At 35.7% G+C, this 21,684-nt stretch overlaps 1 protein-coding gene across 4 annotated transcripts in view; it reads right to left on the reverse strand.

The window, feature by feature from the left end:
* LOC144977189 (alanine aminotransferase 2-like) overlaps positions 1–18,529 on the reverse strand; it is an 82,902-nt gene extending 64,373 nt beyond the window's left edge. For 2 of the 4 annotated variants that reach the window (XM_078922123.1, XM_078922126.1), the window contains exons 1-3: positions 18,378–18,447; positions 12,585–12,827; positions 3,915–4,004 (exon numbers count right to left, since the gene is read on the reverse strand). In XM_078922123.1, coding sequence (XP_078778249.1) covers positions 3,915–4,004; positions 12,585–12,776 — 282 coding nt within the window. In that variant the 5' untranslated portion in view covers positions 12,777–12,827; positions 18,378–18,447. The other 2 variants (XM_078922124.1, XM_078922125.1) reach the window with 2 other exon arrangements.
* Positions 18,530–21,684: the final 3,155 nt, after the last annotated feature.

Below are 21,684 nucleotides of genomic sequence, written 5' to 3' on the forward strand. Positions count from 1 at the left end.
AAAATTGTGGTATGATTACATACAAATAATAAACTTCATTATGAGTAAGTTTGAAGATTTCGATTATTATAGGTTTTAAATGGTGATGCCATGAATATAGTTGTTTTAATATAGTAGAAAGTCATTGACACCAGTCATTATCAAATGAAGATTGAAGGACATACATTAGTTCTAATGTACTTTAAATTCACAATGTGGTGTTCCCGATCATTTAACCTCACTGTGTTATTGAGGCCCACTGTCGTCTTTATCATGACCACCACCAGCACCACCATCCCCCGTACAACTAGTATCGTCACCATCACCACCCCCAATCCCCGTGCCTCTATCACTACTACTACTGACGTCACTATCGCTCCAACCCATACACTACACCATACGTCAACAACACGATCACACAGCCCGTACATTAAAAAAACACACACACATTTTTAAAAATTTGGCCAGAAAACGTGTTCTCATCACATCAAAAACTCTCTAACCTGAAGTTGGATTGAACAGGGTCATTAATTAAATGATCGATACTTAAAGGACGAGTTTTCTGGCCAAATTTAAAAAAATGAAACGTGTCGGGGGTTTTTCCGAATACGTCACAAGCATTAACATCTCTAATAGATGATAATGGTCACAAGTATTAGCCCCGACGACAGCATCACCATAATTTTCAGCAGCACCAGTACTGCTACCGTCCCTAAACCACCAGCATCACATACGTTATTGCTATCACCACCGCCAGCATCATCTACCGTCAACCAAAATGTCGCTATCCACCACATTAAAACTATCCTCACATTAAGAAAAAACTGGCTAAAATCAGAGAGTGAAAAATGTCTGTATAAACTGGGCTGGTCATGAAAGTTGGCCACACATAATATTATAATACTATAATATTATTATAGTCCCTGTACTAGCATTCGACTGCACTATACTATTATATTATCATTACTACATTGTACTGGTCATTGGTTGTGTGAATACACATACTGTATTACGATATAAATGGATCTCAATCCCACGATGTTCTTAATGTTTGCATCTCTTCAACTCTTCTGTACTCTGTGAAAAATAATTAAATTTTGGCCAGAAAACTCGTTCTTCAATGAATATCAATCGGATAAAATGATCCTCATCTTGTCAAAAACTCTAAAACCTGAGACTTCATCTTAACTAAAACTCTCAAACTTAAAACCGCAAGGAAGTCTCAGGTTTTGAGTTTTTGACAACGTGAGGGTTATTTTAGTTGATCAATATTTGAAGGACAAGTTTTCTGGCCAAATTTGTTAAAATGGCATTTTTTTCAGAGTATGACAGAAATATGGCTATAACATTGCCTGCATCGTATTATTTGTGTTGTTACCAACAGCGTGAAGTATCGTGATGATTACTTGATGACTTTCTCAGATTTTAGTATGATAACAGTGGTCAGCACTGTGAAGAGACTTGTTATTCTACTGGTTGGTGGGGAATTTGACCTGACAAGTTGTTAATCAAAACCACATTGCATGAGTTTCAGAAAAATCGCACTGAAGATTTTTGTTGGGTGAAAAGTTCAGTATTATCCCTGTATTATGTATGGATTTAGAGGGGGGTGGTGTTTGTATAAATGTATTATTTCTTGATTCAATTTGGTCTATGTGTACTTATGAGTATTTGAAATATGAGGTCTTTTGTTTTCATTGTAACATGACGTACATCTATCCCATAGAAACAGAAATCATATGAGAATAAAGATGAAGTGTCAGAGAAATAATATAATACATAACAATAGTTAAAGATTATAACGCAAATGAATTACAAATGATTACATTTGATCATTTTGATGGAATTTTGACGGTACTGGCAGTAGCTCGTTGACCCCTGCTCACCAGGTAGTATGACCTCGTGACCGACTGTCGGTGAGAGCAATGTACTCTACAACTAAAATGCAAGCTATTTTCCACCGTGTGGAACACAATCTTTTATATGCAAATTTCTTAGACTTTGAAAAAAGCATTTGACAGCATTCATCACCAGGCTTTATGGAACATCATGAGACACAGGGGTCTGCCCCAAAGATAGTAAACATTGTAAAAATGCTATATACTGACTTCAAGGCAAAAGTAATTTGCAAACTAGGACTCTCAGAAAACTTTCAAATAGAGACTGGTGGTCTGTTCTTAAGGGTTTTACAGCGCTTGCAACACATTTAGGTTATATCAGCGCCAGTAAAAAGGAAGAAAATGGGATAGTAAAAAGTTCTAGAATTACAATTAAAGCACCCAAGAGAAAGTAAGACAAAGGGGAATGGGAACAGATAGGGATCAGATGTAGATTCCAAGAGCATACCACCAATGTACTTAGTTTGAGATCACCCATAAGTCTCATCCGGACATAAGCACAAAATCCAACAAAGAGGAATACACTCAAATGCTTACATTATACATTAAAAATAACAAATATTATAATACATAACAGAGAGATGATTTACAAGGAAAAATATATCATCTCCCAAAACAATAACTATGCATTTGACTGTTTCCCTCTCAGCCAGGACTCCGACGAGGGCCAGGAAATAACCAAGTACCCTAATCTCATTCCAAGACAGAAAGCTTGTTGGATAAGATATGAGGGGATAGAAGACACAGAATGTACCTCCCTGCCCGCTATGGGAGGTCAGGATCCCCACCCAGAGAGACTGGTGGAAAACAGGGCTGTGAGTTATCTCCATTTCTCTTCCTATTGGCATTCAATTGGGTGATGAAAGAATCGATGAATGGGACCAAAACAGGAATCAGATGGACTTTTTCAAGATGTTGATGGATCTGGATTTTGCAGATGACAATGTTCTATTGTCACAAAAATTTCAGGACATGGAAACAAAATCACAGAGGATCAACCGCAAAGCCCTGAAAGTAAGCTTAAAGATAAACATAGCCAAAACAAAAACAATGAGAATATATGCAAAACAAAAAGGACCCATCAAACCATTGCGAGATGAGATAGAAAACTTGGACGATTTTTGCTATCTGGAGCTAAAATGTCTGAAAAGCCTGTAAAAATTTTGGCACCCTAAACAAACTTTGGAATGCAAAGAAAATTTCGACAAAAACAAAGATGCACATATCAGATCTTTTATAAGGAGCAGAATCTAGGGAACCAACAAAAACAGTTTGCTGCAAATTAGATATTTTCCAAAACATATGTCCGAGAAAATCTTCCAACATTTTTTGGCCCAACAAAATAACAACTTATGAACATCTACAAAAACCTGACATGACCCCTATTTCTGAAACATTCAAATCAAGAAGATGGGGATGGATTGGCCATGTTTGTTGGATGAAGGAGGGAGCAATCCCGAAAACAGCGCTCAGATGGACACCGAAAGGTAATCGCAAAAGGGGAAGACCAATTGGGACTTGGAGAAGATCGGTGGAAAGAGAAATGACATCCTTCAGTTGGACCTGGGGGTGAGGTTCAGAACCTGGCGGAAGACAGAAGTCACCAAAGAGGAGGAAGTAACCTATCTATTCATCTGTTCATCTTTTATGACTTACATCTGATTACCCAAATTATCATCTCATTGTTGTAGATCTATTGGAAAATCTCTAATACAGCACAATAAATTACTCATAAAACAATTACTAAATCCATGATCAATTAACTTGTTTGTATATCAGATTTGAAAAAAAGAACACATAGATTAGTACATATTTATTCCCTCTAATCCAATTCCTAAATTTTTACAGTTGGGGCTTGATTTCGATTTTACATGCTTTTAATATTATCCAACCATTTTCACATAAACTGAATATACTTACTAGGAAACCAGAATTACTGTTTTCTTTTAGAAAAAATGGTTAAGTCTTTGATAAATATTAGAAGTTACTCTAATTAAGAGTTTAAAAAAGTGAGTCCATTTATTTCTATCACATCACCTGTCTTAAAAAAGTCAAGGGTTCTTGGCCAACGGCATGACAGTCACCAATATTGGCACGAATAACAGCAGAGAAGTCTTTCTTGGCACCCTGATTTGAGAAAAAGTATGAAATGATTTTGTGAGAAACAAGAAATAGTCAATAAGATCACATGCATTTCGTAAATATGAAAACTATTGCAAATTGAATGTGAACATTTGTTTAGTGCTGCATCTTGATCACATCATGCTCAATGCATATTAATTTATTTTTTTAAATGCATGATAATAGTGGTTTTTCTCCTATGAAATGCTGTGATCCCCAACTCAGGATTTCCAATCACCCTTTGTGTACTAAACAACTCAGTCCATGTACAGTAAGTGACGTCGAAAGTTTTGTCCCAGAATGCACTACACAGGAGATGGTCAGTCATTGTGTTTCGATTTCAGCCAAAAAGAAACGAAAAATAAAATCAGTGCAAAATTATTTTATCTCATAAAAGACAGTTATAGAGTGTATAATGTTGCAGTGATTTTTTTCTCCTTGAAAATCATCTCTTATGTCATTTATGAATGTATAAATCAAATATTGAAAAGTATATGTGTTTATATATTTGACTGTCTTTGAATATAGGGAACAAATCGTCTTGCCATACTCAAGAATGAGTTGAACAAGTTAAACAAAAACAAGAAAATAATAATATCAAGAGTGACAAAACTTCTATAAATAATGCCAATTGTCTTGTTAGCTTGATTAACAAACGTATTGATATGAATATCGAAGTTTAGAAACTTGAAAAGATTTTCTTAAGTTCTTTTTTTATAAATCTCATTTTGAACATGACAAATAATTAGAGCTTTATAAAAAAGAAAGGAAAAAAAAAGTCTCCTTCCTAAACAAAATACTCAGAGAAAATAAAACTCACATGGGACATAAATATTCAGAGTAAAAAAAAATCTCTCTCGGAAACAAAACAAATACAGTGCAACCTCTGGATAATGACATCCATGAATAACAACAACTCCTGGATTGTGACATTGACCTCTGGTCCTGAATTTTGTGCTATATATCATTAGTAATAAGAACTCCAAATAGAAACATACATTCTAGTAAAACCCCTGTTTATCAACATCGATATAGCGATAATAGGCAGTTGACACCAACGCCTTGATAAAAAAAACTCTAGCCAAATAAATCACCCCATTTCCGACTGACTAAAGAACTAATTTAAAAAGATATCGACAAAAAGATGATGACAAAGAAAAAAAATCATAGCGAAGTAGGGGATTCCCCAAAACAGTTTTTCAACAATAGTCAAGCACCAGGACAAAGTCAAAATGAACAGCCATAGACCACAAAGGAAGAAACCTTGACTTGAAACTAATGCTGTGATCGACAAAGCTGAGCTGACGTGGTTCATTTAAGCAAACAAGAGCTATAAATGCACCGACTTCTGGCCCCATCATCCGTAAACAGATGTAAATCAATGTGCACAATCTTGGAGTGGCCGATTTTCAAGGGAGCAATAATTGGCTTGATAGATTTAAACAGCCTTACGGCATTGTCTTTAAAGTAACCTGTGACAAGTCTACAGTTGATGCTACTATTGTCTGTGAAGTGGAAAATACACGTTCTATAAGTCTGTAAGTGTCTCTTATAAAAGCACTGGTCCATGAATTTTCCGCCAACTTGAAAACTCCAGAATAACGACACTCCTGGATAGGGAATGAGATTAGCGGAAGAGTAGCGTCCCTTGATTGGACGTCACCGGCGGAAAAGTTATTAGAGAGAGAAAGTCATGTTGGTTGTGCGCGTGCATCTCTTGTCCTCGCTTCCGGTGAAAGCGGCTTGAGACACTTCACCGAAAGCGAGGACGAGAGAGACGCATGCGCAAAATCAAATTGACGTTCTCTCTGTAAGAAGACGTCCAATCAAGTGACGCTACTCTTCCGCTAATCTCATTCCCTATAGCGACATAATTTTCCAGTCCCACGCGAGGTCATTATCCAGGGGTTGCACTGTATTTACAACCCAAAACAAAAACAAACAAAAAAGCAGAACAGATAGTCATAGCCAAAACAAATTCTACACAGAAAACAGAACAAATTTAAATAGACCAGAAAAAATAAACAGAAAAAGAAACCCAAATTCTCGTAAACATAACACGTGTTCATAAAAGAAAAAGTAAATGAAACGTAATGGCGTGGTGGGTTTGAACCCATGTAGCAAAATAGTGGAAATAAAAAACTTAACAGTCTAATCCACTTGTCTATACAACAGATCTAAATATCAGTTAACTTAATATATCTGCTGAATATATTTCCAGAAGAAATTCCATACGCATACACCACTTCAACAACTATTTAGAAAATATACTGAGTTGCTCACCTGGAGTTCAAATTAAAGTTTTATTTATATAAAGAAACTGGACTGGTAAGATTAAAAATAAGTAAATTTTGCGTCTACAATCAATCTTGATTTTGTTAAAGTTGGAATGCCGGGACTCAGGGCACAGCTGATAACTAGCCAAATGACAGCACAACTTTTGCTCAACTGAAAAATTTTCAACCATGAAAACAATGAAAACTTGTTTTAGTGGCTTGATAGAGGTCAACTTGTTTCTTTCTTTGGATAAATAAAAGGTGAGCAACTAAGTTAATTTACTAACAGTCATTGAAGTGTATATGGAAATTTGTCCATTTTTCCACCAATCGGGAGTAGAGACATTGCAGACAATGTTCAACATTGGGTAAACAACAGACTGATAACAATCTCTTAAATGATTGGAAAAAGGCAGAAATGCCAGTTAGACGTTTTTAGTGCTAAATTACATACCAAAAAGATAGATTAGGATTTTACTGAAGCTATTTTTTAATTTCATTTGGCATGAAAACAAATGGATTTGAAATCTCATTTTTTTTCTTAAATTTAAAAAAATCATAATTTTTACTGTTTTGCACAAATGCAATTGACAATTTTCCAGATCCTTAGGCTTTTTCCCATGACTTGTTTGGTATTTTGTGTACAATTCATCTGGGAAGGTGTCTGTAAATTAGAAAATCTCTTATTGACAGATATGTTTGGTACTGGAAATAACATTAGCCTGGAGGTTAATTTCTTGGTCTATTCTCTTCCAATGCATGACTTTTAATAAGTTTTTTGTTTTTTTTTTGTTTTTAAAAGAAAATTGACCTTTCCTTTTTGAATCAGAGGTCTATGTTGTGCCATTTGACAAGCGTTTAATAATAAGGTTGAAGGGGAAACTCTGACCTAAACATCGGGTCACTATAAAATATGACATCCAAGCATAACAATCAGAGATCTAAACATAGCTTATTAATAATTATTCAATCTTCGATTGAAAATAATTATAACCAACATAACAATGATTATCCAATTCTGTGGCTCACGATGAACCAATTTACTTATTCCATACATTGACTGCTTACTTCACATATTTAATTATCTAAATACATTTGACGTATTGATGAAGAGCCTTTGATGAATATTTTGAATTGTAAATCGATACAAGAATATTTAAAAGATATGATTCATTCTCCCAGTATTGTTTACAATATATAACATTGGGCTTAAAATTACAAAATAATCACAAACAAATTAAATTTGCTCCAAAGGTGGAGCAAAGCATACTACATCATCTTGGGAAATTCCAGACCTAAGGCACTTCTCAGTTTTTGATTGTTGATCATTAAAGTCTGTTAGGTAGTGATGGAAAGGAATGTTACGAAAAACCAAAAAGGTTATTTTAAAGCCCAAAAATTACTGAGCATTGCATTATGAGCTGCTCATAAGTGTCAACTTATCATATAAAAATGTTTATTCAGTAACATAAACGTGAGGAATGTTACAGGACAACAATAATTCAAACGTAACCCTCAAATAAAGAAAACATTGATTAAATCATAATGAATATCCAAAGTATAAAGCACTGGAAGGACGAACCCCAAAATAAAATCAAACCAAATATAAAAAAATTATGCTGCAATAAACACATTGACTATCAAAGAATCACAAAGATAATAAAACACAAACAAACTCCTCACACATTTATTTCCATTAACAAAAGCATGTGAAGATTGTTACCATGGACAAATAAAATAAATTTCGTCAGAACTCAACAAAATCATCCCAAAACAGCTCTCTTCATTACTCCAAAAACGAAATAAGATTCTTTTTGAATACCTTTGTTTGCAATTTTCTAACTTAACATCATAATAGAATTTTTAAAGATACTTCAAAGAATCGTAACAAGTGAAAAAATGCAAATTTGTTGTAAGTAACGTTACCTCTGACAAAATTCGTTTCATCATATTTCTCAGTGGACAAACTCGGTTTCACATTTGATCCAGCTGAGGCCATGATGCGAAATGAAAAGTTGGAGTGAAAATCGGAAGGTGGTGATACAGATAAAAACAAATACAGAATGCGAAGTGAAAAAGTTAAATGACATGAAAGTAACTAATTCATTAGGAACGTTTAAAAATGGACAAATCTTTCAAAGGTGTGACTCGGGCACAAATTAAACTCTTTGTTACAGCATTATATCACTTCTACTTCTATTGCTTCATCAACATGGAACATGTTTTGTTTCCATCTGTTTATAAAATTTCTAGTTTGTTGTTATTTTGCTTTTGAAAATAGCATTAAATGTGGACGAAAGGCAGTAATGTTCCTTACACAAAGAGCTGAATAATCAATTCTCCTCTTTCTCTTTATTAATGTTATTTCACACAATTCATCAGCACCAAGTAATGAATAAATGTTCTTTTCTTTTGTGTCTTTCTTTGCTTGCTTGGAGTCTACCATATTTTTGTGTTATGAAAACAGGAGAAAATTGCCTCATTATAAGCTTTCAGTTTCAGGATCCAGAAATGTGTGCATAAAGCATTCAATCAGTATGCCAAGCCCAACTGAGTTTTTAAATCATTTTTGCTATACAATTGCATACATTGAATTATAAAATTTGATTTTGGCTTTGTGTATTTGTCATTTGAAAACAGTCTGTACTAGCGTAAACAATACCGGAAGAATAAGCCATATATACAGAGACGCCAGCTTTAAATTTGGCTCACAGGAGTTTCAGACACCACTCGGAGGAATTTCAATGCTGAAAGAGGAATTTCCGCACAAAAGAAAAAGGAATTGGAATGGTAATTGACATTGTGTTTACATATTATATAGTTCTAAATAGATAACTGATTAGAATTATATTATGATACATAAACACATTGCCAAATACAATCCCAAAGTTTCCTTATTTCAAATGAAGTAAAGCGCCAAAACCTAATGATAGAGATTGTAGTACTGGTGGTAGTGAGGATGATGTGGTGTTGGTGGTTGTAGTAACAGTACTAGTGATGATGAAGATGTGATAGTGGTTGTTGTTGTTGTAGTATTGGTAGTGATGATGATATGATGGTGGTGGTGGTTGAAGTAGTAGTTGTAGTGATGATGATGTGGTGGTGGTATAGTGGTTGTAGTAGTTGTGGTCGTGATGATAATAATGTGGTGGTGGTTGTAGTATATAGCAATGACTATCCCGCACAAATCTTTGGGCCTCTTTTTCGCTCACGAAGTGCCCAAATTCGCGACAAAATATGGGACGAAGCCATTTCGTATATGCTATTTTTAAAAATTAATTACGACGCTGTTTATCGATAAATATGACTGAAAGTTGGCACACAGTTAGAAAAAAGGTCATTTTAGATTATTATGTCAAGCGGCAAAACTCGTGCGATTACCAGAAGACCGTTAAAAATAGATTTTTACTATTTGGAGTAAAATATTTCTAAAACTACCGGGCGTGTAGGTTTTGTCGCTAAGGTGATACATGAACATTTCTTCTTTTTGGTTGTAAAATTTCATATGAATATGACGAGTATTTTTCCCGTAATTTACAAAACACCATCCTAATTTGCTCTTCATTCATAAAAGACAAAGCCATTTTGCCCCCTACAGCCCGAATCACAAGTTTAAAACGATTTGGCACCAAACTGACAGCTGAGCGCGTCGTGGCAAAGCGCTTTCTGATTGGTTGACCTCGTTTTAAAGTTCATGACTAGTCAAAATGTCTGCACGGTCTCACTGGCAGAGGGGTGTTTATCATCTGCCATTGCGTTTGGGTTCAATAAACAGCTGATAATTTGACTGTTTAATTTACAAAAATTTAAGAAATTATAATGTTAAAAGTTTTCTATTGCAATATGATCTACAATCTCAGCATGGGTTTAATTATTGTGTTCCAAGTCACGTTCCACCAGTAACCTTTGTCCCCTTGTCCAATTTCTCTTTTCCTTCTATATTTCTTTCGTTTATGTACGCAATCTCTCTCTCTCTCTCTCTCTCTTCCTCTGTGTGTGTGTGTGTGTGTGTGTGTGTGTGTGTTATACACTCATTTCTTAATATATTTCTGTGTGTGTGTGTTATACTTATCTCTCTCTCTCTCTCTCTCTCTCTCTCTCTCTCTCTGTGTGTGTCTCTCTGTGTGTGTGTGTGTGTGTGTGTGTGTTATACACTCATTTCTTAATATATTTCTGTGTGTGTGTGTTATACTAATCTCTCTCTCTCTCTCTCTCTCTCTCTCTCTCTCTCTCTCTCTCTCTCTCTCTCTCTCTCGCTCTGTGTGTGTGTGTGTGTGTGTGTTATATACCATCCAGCTCTAAAATTGTATAAGTTAGAACTCTTCTAATGTTTTCATCATTTTCTCTATCAAATTTGCCAAAAAATTTCCAAATTTCAATCTTTTAATCCACGTATTAAGCAAGATACGCCCAAAGGTCGAAAAAAATGCCGAAAGTGTCGCATAATTTCGCGTTTTTTTCCTCTTTGCAGGTCATCCAAATAAATGACACCTTTGAAACTGCATAACTTGTTTATTTATGAATGGATTTTCAAAATTCAAAAACAATTTTACTCAGTGGAGATAGGGCTTTGATTTCAGACAAAAATTTTCCTCAAAAAGAGAAAAAAACATTTTCCATAGTCATTGCTATAGTATAGCTGGTAGTGTTATTGATGTGGTGGTGATGGTGGTTGTAGTACAAATGGTAGTGATGATGATGTTGTAGTGGTGGTTGTAGTAGTAGTAGTGATGAAGATGTGGTGGTGGTGGTGGTGGTGGTTGTTGTAGTGATGATGTGGTGGTAGTGGTTGTAGTAGTAGTGGTCGTGATGATGATGTGGTGCTGATGGTTGTAGTAGTAATGGTAGTGATGATGATGATGATGTTGTAGTGGTGGTTGTTGTAGTAGTAGTAGTAGTAGTTGTGGTGATGGTGGTTGTAGTAGTAGTGGTAGTTATGATGATGTGGTGGTGGTGGTTGTAGTAGCAGTGGTAGTGATGATGATGTGGTAGTGGTGGTTGTAGTAGTAGTGGTAGTGATGATGTGGTGGTGGTTGTACTAGTTTTAGTGGTAGTGATGATGATGTGGTGGTGGTTGTAGTAGTAGTGGTAATGATGATGTGGTGGTGGTGGTGGTGGTTGTAGTAGTAGTGGTAGTGATGACGATGTGGTGGTGGTTGTAGTAGTTTTAGTGGTAATGATGATGTGGTGGTGGTAGTAGTAGTAGTGGTAGTGATGATGATGTGGTGGTGGTTGTAGTAGTAGAGGTCCTGATGGTGATGTAGTGGTGGTTGTAGTAGTAGTGGTAGTGATGATGTGATGCTGGTGGTTGTAGTAGTAGTGGTATTGATGATGATGATGTGGTAGTGGTGGTTGCAGTAGTAGTGGTAGTGATGACGATGTGGTTGCGATGGTTGTAGTAGTAGTGATGATGATGTGGTGGTGGTAGTTGTAGTAGTAGTGGTAGTGATGATGATGTGGTGGTGGTGGTGTAGTTGTAATGGTAGTGATAATGTGGTGTCGTGGTTGTAATAGTCATGGTAGTGATGATGATGTGGTGGTGGTTGTAGTAGTAGTGGTAGTGATGATGTGGTGGTGGTGGTGGTTTTAATAGTGATGGTAGTTGTGGTAGTGGTAGTGCTGATGATGTGACGGTGGTGGTTGTTTGTTTGTTTGTTTGTTGCTTTAGGTCTCTTCCAACACAATTGAGGTTATATGAGAGACCGCTGAAACAAAAAAACAAGCAATCTAACAAAAATAGTACAAATGTAAATCAAAATCATAACCATAAGATATCATAAGCTAAATTATAAATAACCAAGAACAAACAGGCAGAAGATTTACAGAAAAAAAAAAATATCAACTGTCAAAAATACAATCACAAACCAAAGAAGCAGGATAGGCTAGTAAAGAGAAGAAGAAACGACATCACTATCGGATCGTACACCCATGCGAACATCATAGGTATATGATTCAAGGGTGATGCTCCCATCCAACCACCCGCATGGTGGTGGTTGTAGTAGTAGTTGTGGTACTGATGATGATGTGGTGGTGGTGGTTGTAATACTAGTGGCAGTGATGATGATGTGGTGGTTGGATGGGGGGTATCCTTGGAACAACTTGACCTCACCCGGAATTTGACGGAAGTTGCCCGGAACCCGGAATTTTTTGCTCCAGACCGGAGTTTTGGCATCACTGCATATATGTCTATGATTCAAATTATTAAGCCCAGGTACTAATAAGGTTATCTCTTATTCATTATACATGGACCCAGTCGCTCGCATAAGTATAGTATAACATTGGAAATAGAGTTCTCAATCAGTTCACCAACCTCTTTTAGCTCCCTCTCAATTTCACCAGCTCGAATCACTATGGGTCCACGGACAGCATACTCAATATTGCGCACATGAGGATTCATGGAATCCAATGTCAAGACCTTGCATCTTTTTATTGGTTCTCTGCATGTAACACTTCTACAAATGTTATGAGTTGAACTCAAGGTTTTCCTCAGGCCTTTAAACATGGTGGCTGGCACTTCTGTTCTCGACTTAGTCTTAACCTTTGCAAAATAACTCTGCAAACATTTAAAGAGATTGGATGAGAATGAAAGAAGGGAAGGACTACCGTAGTTTCACAGCATATCTAAAGAGGGGATTTTTTATCAGTTAACAGGGGGAGACCCTGAACTCCACCCCCCCCCCCTCCTTTTTTTTTTTTAAGACTGCTGTCGTGAGCTCTGGATATTATTGTGATTTTTATGTGTTTATCCCTTGTTTTATCACTGGAATTTTATATCAACTTGTGTGTGATTGTCTGTAGAATCTCCTCATGCAATTTATAATAATTTTAAAAATTAGATTTTTTAGTATATTATGACTTTTTACATTTCAACACAATGGATACAATTTATTTTACAACATTTTATCAGCTATTTTGGGAACCTACTAAATGCCAACCTTACATCATCAGAACGTAATATTTATTATTATTATTATTCGCCACGTAAAAGTGCTTACCAATGTTCACGACGTGACAAAATTGAAACCTAATCCCAAATTATGTCGATCACAACTCACTAATAAACGTCGCCATTTTCTTACATCCATAATTAATCATAAATTAAAACGATTGTGCCAGCCTACAGAAATGATGGCTATGAACACACAATTAAATAAACACACAGACAATTGAGATCAGCCCAGCAATCAAAGTAGAGGAACAAATACAAGAAACACAATCATGGTTATTAACCTGAATTGTTGTATTTTAATAAGCTTAAGTAAAAAGTTTAAACTGGAACAACTAATACAAACCCACCGTCTCAGTGTTCTAATTACAACAGAAACACACTTTAACAAAGATATTGATATTGACATCAAGTCCATATTTAATGACAACTACCTCGACCCACCACCCTACCAAAGGACTGTAGACTAGGTGAAGGAGACGTCTTAACAGTGGTGGAAAGTAATATAACATCGGTTGAGTGAAATGCTGACAATAATTGCGAAATTATCTGGACAAAGATTTCATTGTCTGGAGGAGAAATCCTCTTCAATGGCTTTTATAGACAATTGTCCAGCAGAATAACTGTAATGGAACAACTATACGAAAACTTCACCACATATAGTACTTGCTGGAGACTTCAACCTCCCTGATATCAACTGGGAAAACCTAAGCATCAAACCAAATCCACAATATGGCAAACAAAAATAAGTAAAGACACTTCAAATCATCCAGGATTCAACATGATCCAAATAGTAACACACATGACATCATCCTCAGCACACATCCTGACTGCATCCAAAACATACAAGTTCTTCCAGGAATGAGTGACCATGACTACAAATAAGATGAAAACCATCAAGAAAAGCATTCGTATACTCAAAAGGAAACATGAACGAGATAATGAATGACCTTAAAGACAACTTTGAAGTGAGAACCAAGCAAATTTAAATAATATAAAATAAAAATTGGGAGAGTTTCCAGACAACCATCATGGAATCAGTCAATAGGCACATCCCGAGCAAAATCTTAACTAGAAAACAACACTTGCCTTGGATGACACGAAACATCAAGCGACTAATTCGACAAAAACAACGTCGCTACAACTTAGCAAAATGGTCCAACAAAAAACAGGACTGGGACAAATTTAGAGCTCTTCATAATAAGGAAATAAACACACAACTTAAAAAAGAGCATGAATAATACATCACTGACATGCTCAAAGCTGACTCCAATTCTAATATAAACCTAAACAGTGGCTTCACAAATCGCTTCTGGAAATACATCAAATTTAAAAGCAGGGATACATCAGGCATAGCAGTTTTACAAAAACCAGATGGAATGGAAATTACTGACACCACAGAGAAAGCAAACATCCTTAACACACAGTCAGTACAAAAACACATTCACAAAAGAAAACACGAGGTTGCCTACTATAAACGGAAACAACATTCCTCAAGTATAACCATTACCCAAACCGGCATAACCGCACAGCTCCAGAGTCTAAATCCTCCCAAAGCAAGTGGCCCAGATCAGATACCCACCAGGATCCCCAAAGAATGCGCAAAAGAAATAGCTCCCTATTTATGCATTATTTTCCAACAGTTACTCGATACAGGCCATGAGCCCAAAGACTGGAAGCATGCATTGTTCACATACAAAAAAGGGAAACGAGTTAATGCTTCGATCTATAAACCAGTGTTGCTGACGTCTGTCACATGTTGAGTACTTGAGCACATTGTGTTTCATTCAATAATGGAGCACTAAAAAAGACATTATGTGCTAGTTGATTACCAACATGGGTACCGAAAACATAGATCTTGTGAAAGCCAGTTCGTAAACACCATAGAAGAAATAGGAAAGGCATTAGACAGTAGAAAACAAATAGATCAACTTGTTTTAGAATTTTTGAAGACATTTGATGTGTGCCACATTGACGAATCCTCAGAAAACTGGAACACCATTGATGAAGACAACGACTCAAAACAGAAGGAACAAGAGCTACTTCATTGGCTTGAAGACTGGCTCTGCAATAGAACTCAGGAAGTGGTCCTGGATGTACATAGAAGTAGAAGTAAGAAATGCAACGTTTTATCGGGGGTACCTCAAGAAACTGTCTGCTTTCCAACATTCATTAACGACTTTGGAAGAAACATATCAACTCTTAATACGATCAAACTTTTCACAGATGACAGCCTCTTATTTGGAGTCAATGACATCCAGAACAACGCAGACATATTACAGAATAATCTTGACTCACATCTATCATGGGCATAAACCTGGCAGATGAAATTCCACCCTGAGAAATGCTTTGTAATGTCAATAACAAACTAAAAACAGCAAATTAATTATGACTACCATTTAAGTGGTCAGTTATTAAAACACGCGGACACAATAACCTACTTGGAATCCAACTAAACAAATCTCTGAAATGGGACCAACATATTGATAACATTGTGGCAAAAGCAAATCGTACCCTTGGCTTCCTGAGGCAGAACCTGTACCACTGCACCCCAAAGGTGAAAGAACAGGCATACAATGATTTAGTCAGACCTGTATTAGAATACGCAAGGGATCCTTATCAGCAAGATCACATCAAGAAAATCGAACAAGTTCAAAGGGTAGCTTCAAGGTTTGTCACCAACAATTACTTGCGTGAACCAGGATGTGTTACTGAGGCCCTGAAATTGTTGCAGTGGAAAACACTGGAGAGTAGGCAGAAAGAAAAACACTTCCAACTTCTCCACAGAACAGTACATTCCAACAAAACAGCAGTAATTTTACAACAATATTTTAAAAAACAACCCTGTACATTCACAAGAAATTATCATCCGTAAGTTCACAATTCCAACACATATAATAAAAACAATTTCGTCCCAAGAAATGCTTTTTTGACAAATTGAATAAATAAACACCTGGCAAAAGATCCACGGTGAATATACTAATTGAAAGAGATGCATCCCGGGTAGCTCGTGAGCCATGACAGGCAGTCAATTTAGGAGAGAGACAACTCTGAATTCAAACTCAGTGTAGTGATTTATTTCAAAATTCCTCCGAAGTTTCTCAGGATTTTAAATAACTCATACATATTTTGCTCACCACAGCATTGCCTACATAATTTTATAACCCCAGCATCCCCTACATAATTTGACAACCTACCCAATTACAAGGACGCTGATGTAAAACACTGAATTATTTAACGACCAGCTGAGAGACGAGAATGGCGCCAGATGCCGGCATAATTAATACCTGTTGATGGCAAGCCTAGATCAAGGCGGCAGTAAAATTATCCTAAAATTACACATGACGCCGTCATTTATTACCTGACCGACCAGCCAGGACTTGCATTAAAAAAATTGACATGTGATTAGATCCGACTAGATGACCAGTAAAAATCTGGAACCAACAAATCCAGGAATATCACTGGCTTCTGGGATGGACTCAGCTCCAAGCATTTTTAGATTTAATAAAAATACACGTAAACTCTGCCTTTCTCTCAGTTATCACTCAGAACTAGGCATGCTATCATGATCAACACTTCGAATCATATTTAGCGGAAAATACTGTGTGAATGAGGGTACGGATTACTTATATATCAATCTTATAGCTGTGGACTTAAATCCTGTTTTACCCATATCACACTGACTCAGCTCATACCCCTACTTTGGACTGTAGAAGGATTGTTGCTTGTCTCACACAATCACAATGTTTTTCTTGGTCCTGATTTTATTTGGACATCGTGTTATGTCTTTAGAAAAGCTTTTCATTTATACCACGGTTACTTTGATTGACTTTTGTTGTTACTTTTGAAGAGTTTTAACTCTTTTCTTTTTAATTTCTATCTGGACTCAATTAATCTTTGATTTTGTCTTTCTCGTGAAATATAGCGGATTAGATTACCAGTTGATAGTTACTAAAATCGTAATTTTGATTTGCGTTAATCTTATGTAGTATTTTATTTAATTATCAATAATCAAATTTTTTTTTTTTTTAAACAAAAAAGAAACAGACAAAAAATAATAATAATAATAATAAAAATTGTTTAACTATACTGCCAAGGGAGACTATTCAGACTGAGTCTGAATAATCGTTTGATTGTACATGCGCATTGGAATTTGAGTCCAAATAGCCATGGGAGACTATTCAGACTCGAGTCTGAATAGCCGCAGACTATAATAAAAGTGCTGTGAAACTACAGAAGTCCTCCCGAGAGATGATAGGCACAACTTGTACAAAGCCAAGTTCAGGGGGCTCGCGATTGGGGTCAGTTTGGGTGAAAATTAACAATTTTTGGAAGTGACTGTTTTTGCTCAATATATTAATTCCTTATTTACTTATTTCATTTCAACCCATAAATTTGCTGAATGAATTGTTTAAAAAAATCAAAAAATGCTATTAAAAACCCCTACCCAAAGATATTGGGCTAAAAATCTAATAAATATTGCGTTTTTCTCCTCACCGTAAACATTTATTGGGACTTGACCATTTTTAACATTTTAATGCTAGACTTGAGCTTTGAAATTTGGAACTAAAATAGTAGATGATATTGATATTAATATGTTAGACTAGTCCCTACTACACAAATAGTTGGCTACTTTGATTTTGTTTTTATTGAATAGTTTTGGGGCAAAAAATATTTTTTCATTGAATATTGTCCAAAAAAAAAAAGTGAAGAAGTTTTGTTCATATTTCAAAAGCAAAATAGTTAAGCCTTTGAGAATCAATACTTATAAAATTAAGTGGAGATCTATAGCACTTACAACTCTTTACATAAATAACAACTTTAAAAATCAAAATCAAAGAATAATTACCCTAATAAAATGGTGGAGTTGTATCGAGCGCCTGAGCCCGAGCTAAGTTTGTTTGGTAACTTTTATTTTTATAATATTTAGATATTACCCAAAATCGTCGAGGCCAGATGTCTTAGATCTCTAGTCGTCTAGGCCAAGGTGAGTTCTAAATTAAGAAAGTCTGTTAGTGAAGCAATTCTAATTATAATTCTTCAAAGAAAAATATTGTCATTGTTTATTTCGAGTCAACGAAAAATTTGTTTATCGAACGTGTATCTGAAATGTCTACGAATAATATTTCGAATACTGGATTTTGTAGATAGTCTTACAACTGAAACTGTAAAGGCAGTCTTTGTAATGATGCAACCAGGTAGCAAAACGAGTGTCAACAAAAAATTGCTTACCAATAACTTTCAGTTTCAGTGTCCTTATGAGTAGCTACCAACGATATGTGAAAACAAGATATAAGCAGGGTTGCCAGATTATTTTTCAACAAAATGCCAGGGGAAGACTCAAAAAATGCCAAAATACTCAAAAAAAATGCCAAAGTCTGTTGACTCCCACCCCCACTAAGAAAACTACTCACTTTTGATAGACAATTTACTATCATATCCTGGTGGCTTGCGTGTTTTCTTTTCTTTTTTTTTCTTTTTTTTTTGAATTATACTAAATTTCCTGTTGGGGTAATTTTTTTATTAAGAAAAGGTGTCATTTGAAGTATAATATACAAGAAAAGAAAATGCCAAATGAAAATGCCAAATGCCAAATGATTTTTCTAATGCCAAACGGTTTTCAAAAATGCCAGATTTTTGGAATCTGGCATTTAAAATGCCAAACTGGCAACCCTGGATATAAGATGGTCTTCTTGAATGTGGCTGCAATAGAGCAACAGGCGCTACGTTCGTCAAGAGGGCACAAAGTGCATCCGCGCTCACTACTGCCTGTACAAAATAATTCGTTGTTTTTTGTTTGTTTATTTATTTATTTATTTTTTGTATAATCATTGTGTTGATCAAAGGTATGGCTAATATTAATCCTTTTAAAAAATTACAATTATTAATATCAAAATATACAAAAAGGCTTACATTTGATATTTGAGAGGAAAAAAATGTCAATAAGTTGTTTTTAACAGTGTATACCGTATTACTTTTTTTCATGCAATAACTAAGCATTTTAAAAGAGATTATAAGTAGACATGAAACTTAACACACACATACACTCATACACACACAAACGCATACACACACAAATATATATATATATATATATATATATATATATATATATATATATATATATATATATATATATATATATATATATTGAATCGTGTTGGATACAAATATGGTACGAACAGTGCTCGACATGTAGCAATGGAGCGAATTATTATTGTAATATTTACCACAATGTTGGAGTCAGTTTGACTGACTCCAACATTGTGGTAAATATTAAAATAATATATATAAAACACTACGTATACACACACATATATATATATATATATATATATATATATATATATATATATATATATATATATATATATATATATATATATAATATATATATAATATAATATAATATAATATAATATAATATAATATAATATAATATAATATAATATAATATAATATAATATAAATAGATAGATAGATGGATGGATTGACGGATAGATAGATGGGTGGATAAATGGATGAATAGATAGACAGATATGGAGATAGACGTTTCCCGTCTAACACCTTTTTGTAAATCATCATGTAGCATTCTTAGAATAGCGTCACTACGTTGTGCTAAGTACACATTTACAGCTGAGTCGAATTTGGCTGATTAAAGTTCTGAAAATTCAGAAGAAAAAAAAACATTCAAATTGGGTAATGTTTGTAAAGTGCAAAGTTTTCAGTTACTCCAAACGGACACTTATTAATGAAGGTTTATAGTAATATCAATTTATTAATTGTAAATATTTCACATTGGGTATTATATAGCGAATTCTTCTGCTCTGGCAATTACACTGATAATAACTCATAAATAAAGCCAATGACGAACATAATTACTTAAATTCTTATTGCGCGCTACTGCACGCGCAGGTAATCACTAGGCATGCCCGTTGCTTTCTAACCACTTCATCATTGCCGTGTCCGGTCCCATGCGAGGGCCACTTTTACAGAACTGTGTGAGTCCACGTCCTTTCGATTTCTATGGTAGTGAACAACGCTCGAGCGCCGAGCCACGAATAATTAGGCTTTTAACGAAATCGGGCCGAACGAGACGCCGAACGCCGAACCCGAACGGATATAGCCTTCTCACGTGACCATGAACGAGATCTGGATAGTGAAGACTCTCAAGCGGTATGCAGCATCGGATCTATAAAAAAAAAAAAAAAAGAAGTACAACCAAAAAAAAAATTAAAAATAAAAAGGTTAATAATGATAATAACTGTCATAATATTATGAAATTACATTGGAAATTACGAAAGTCGGAAAACTGTTTTATTTTGTATGAAATCTATTATAAATTTTACGGTGATCAAGAACGAAACCTTTTGTTCATCTACCTCTTCCTGACTCAAAATTTATAAAAATATTATTTTTTTAAAATAATAACACAGCATATATTTGGCGGAATATCCACTAGACGTGCTCAAAGCGCTTTACAAGGGGTCCCGAGCCAACAGCAATACTGATATGAAGGACGAGACATGACGCCTGTCAGGCGATATTACAAATGAGTACGGTGAGAAAATGTGAGTAAAGAGCCTTTTCCAAAGACTCAACTCTGCGCCACTCAGAGCGGGTCTTGAAACCTGGACCTTCCGATCCGAAAGCGAGAGTCATACCACTAGACCCCATCACAGAACAGGGAGGGGCACTGTTCTGTCGACCACATAGCCTCTCAATTAATTAAAATTCATTTCTAATTTCATCAATTTTTGGAGTAAAAACATAGTTCTTGGTATCAAACCTATTGTAAATTTGACGCTGATCACGAATCCGACGTCAAAACAGCGAAAATCCGAAAAAAAATTGTCCAATTTTTTATACTGCCACGCCCCCGATCGCCGATCGCCTCGAAAAATATTAAGCAAGGCGGGCTTTGCGAGCGATCGACCGTCCCTCTGCTCGTCGGCCAGGTATTTGGCCACACACATTGCGTTTTCACTCCGGTTTCCCTGATCGGCGATCCATCCCCCGATGAGAACTGTGCGTGTATGGAGCATTTAAAATAGTAGGACGGTCATTTGACTGTTCGCTCATAGGGAGCCCCCATACCCCACCCTAACCTCATTGTCGCATGTCATCTCAATTCTCGTTGGAACAAGAAAAAGAGAGCCGTCTGCGTCATAGAGAATACAGGACTAGATATGACAACAGGTAAGAAAACGTCATCAAAATTGGCTAGTGAGAGGCCGAGCGCCGCCATTTTCTTTTGTATGCAACCAGGGACTCTGTGCGATTTAATCTCTATATGAATGACTTTGACTGAGCTCGATTAACCTTGATTTGAGGACGGAAAATAGAAAAAAAAGGCCAGGTGTATGACGATAAACCAAATAATAGTGTAAATTTCACCCGTTTAGTCCCTCGTTTAGTCTAAAGCCCCCCATAGACGGAGAGATCTCATCGCGGGATGATCGCC

This window comes from Berghia stephanieae, chromosome 7, assembly GCF_034508935.2.
Source record: "Berghia stephanieae isolate SIO BIC M18660-M18661 chromosome 7, UCSD_Bste_1.3, whole genome shotgun sequence".
Classification (NCBI taxonomy): Eukaryota; Metazoa; Mollusca; class Gastropoda; order Nudibranchia; family Aeolidiidae; genus Berghia; species Berghia stephanieae.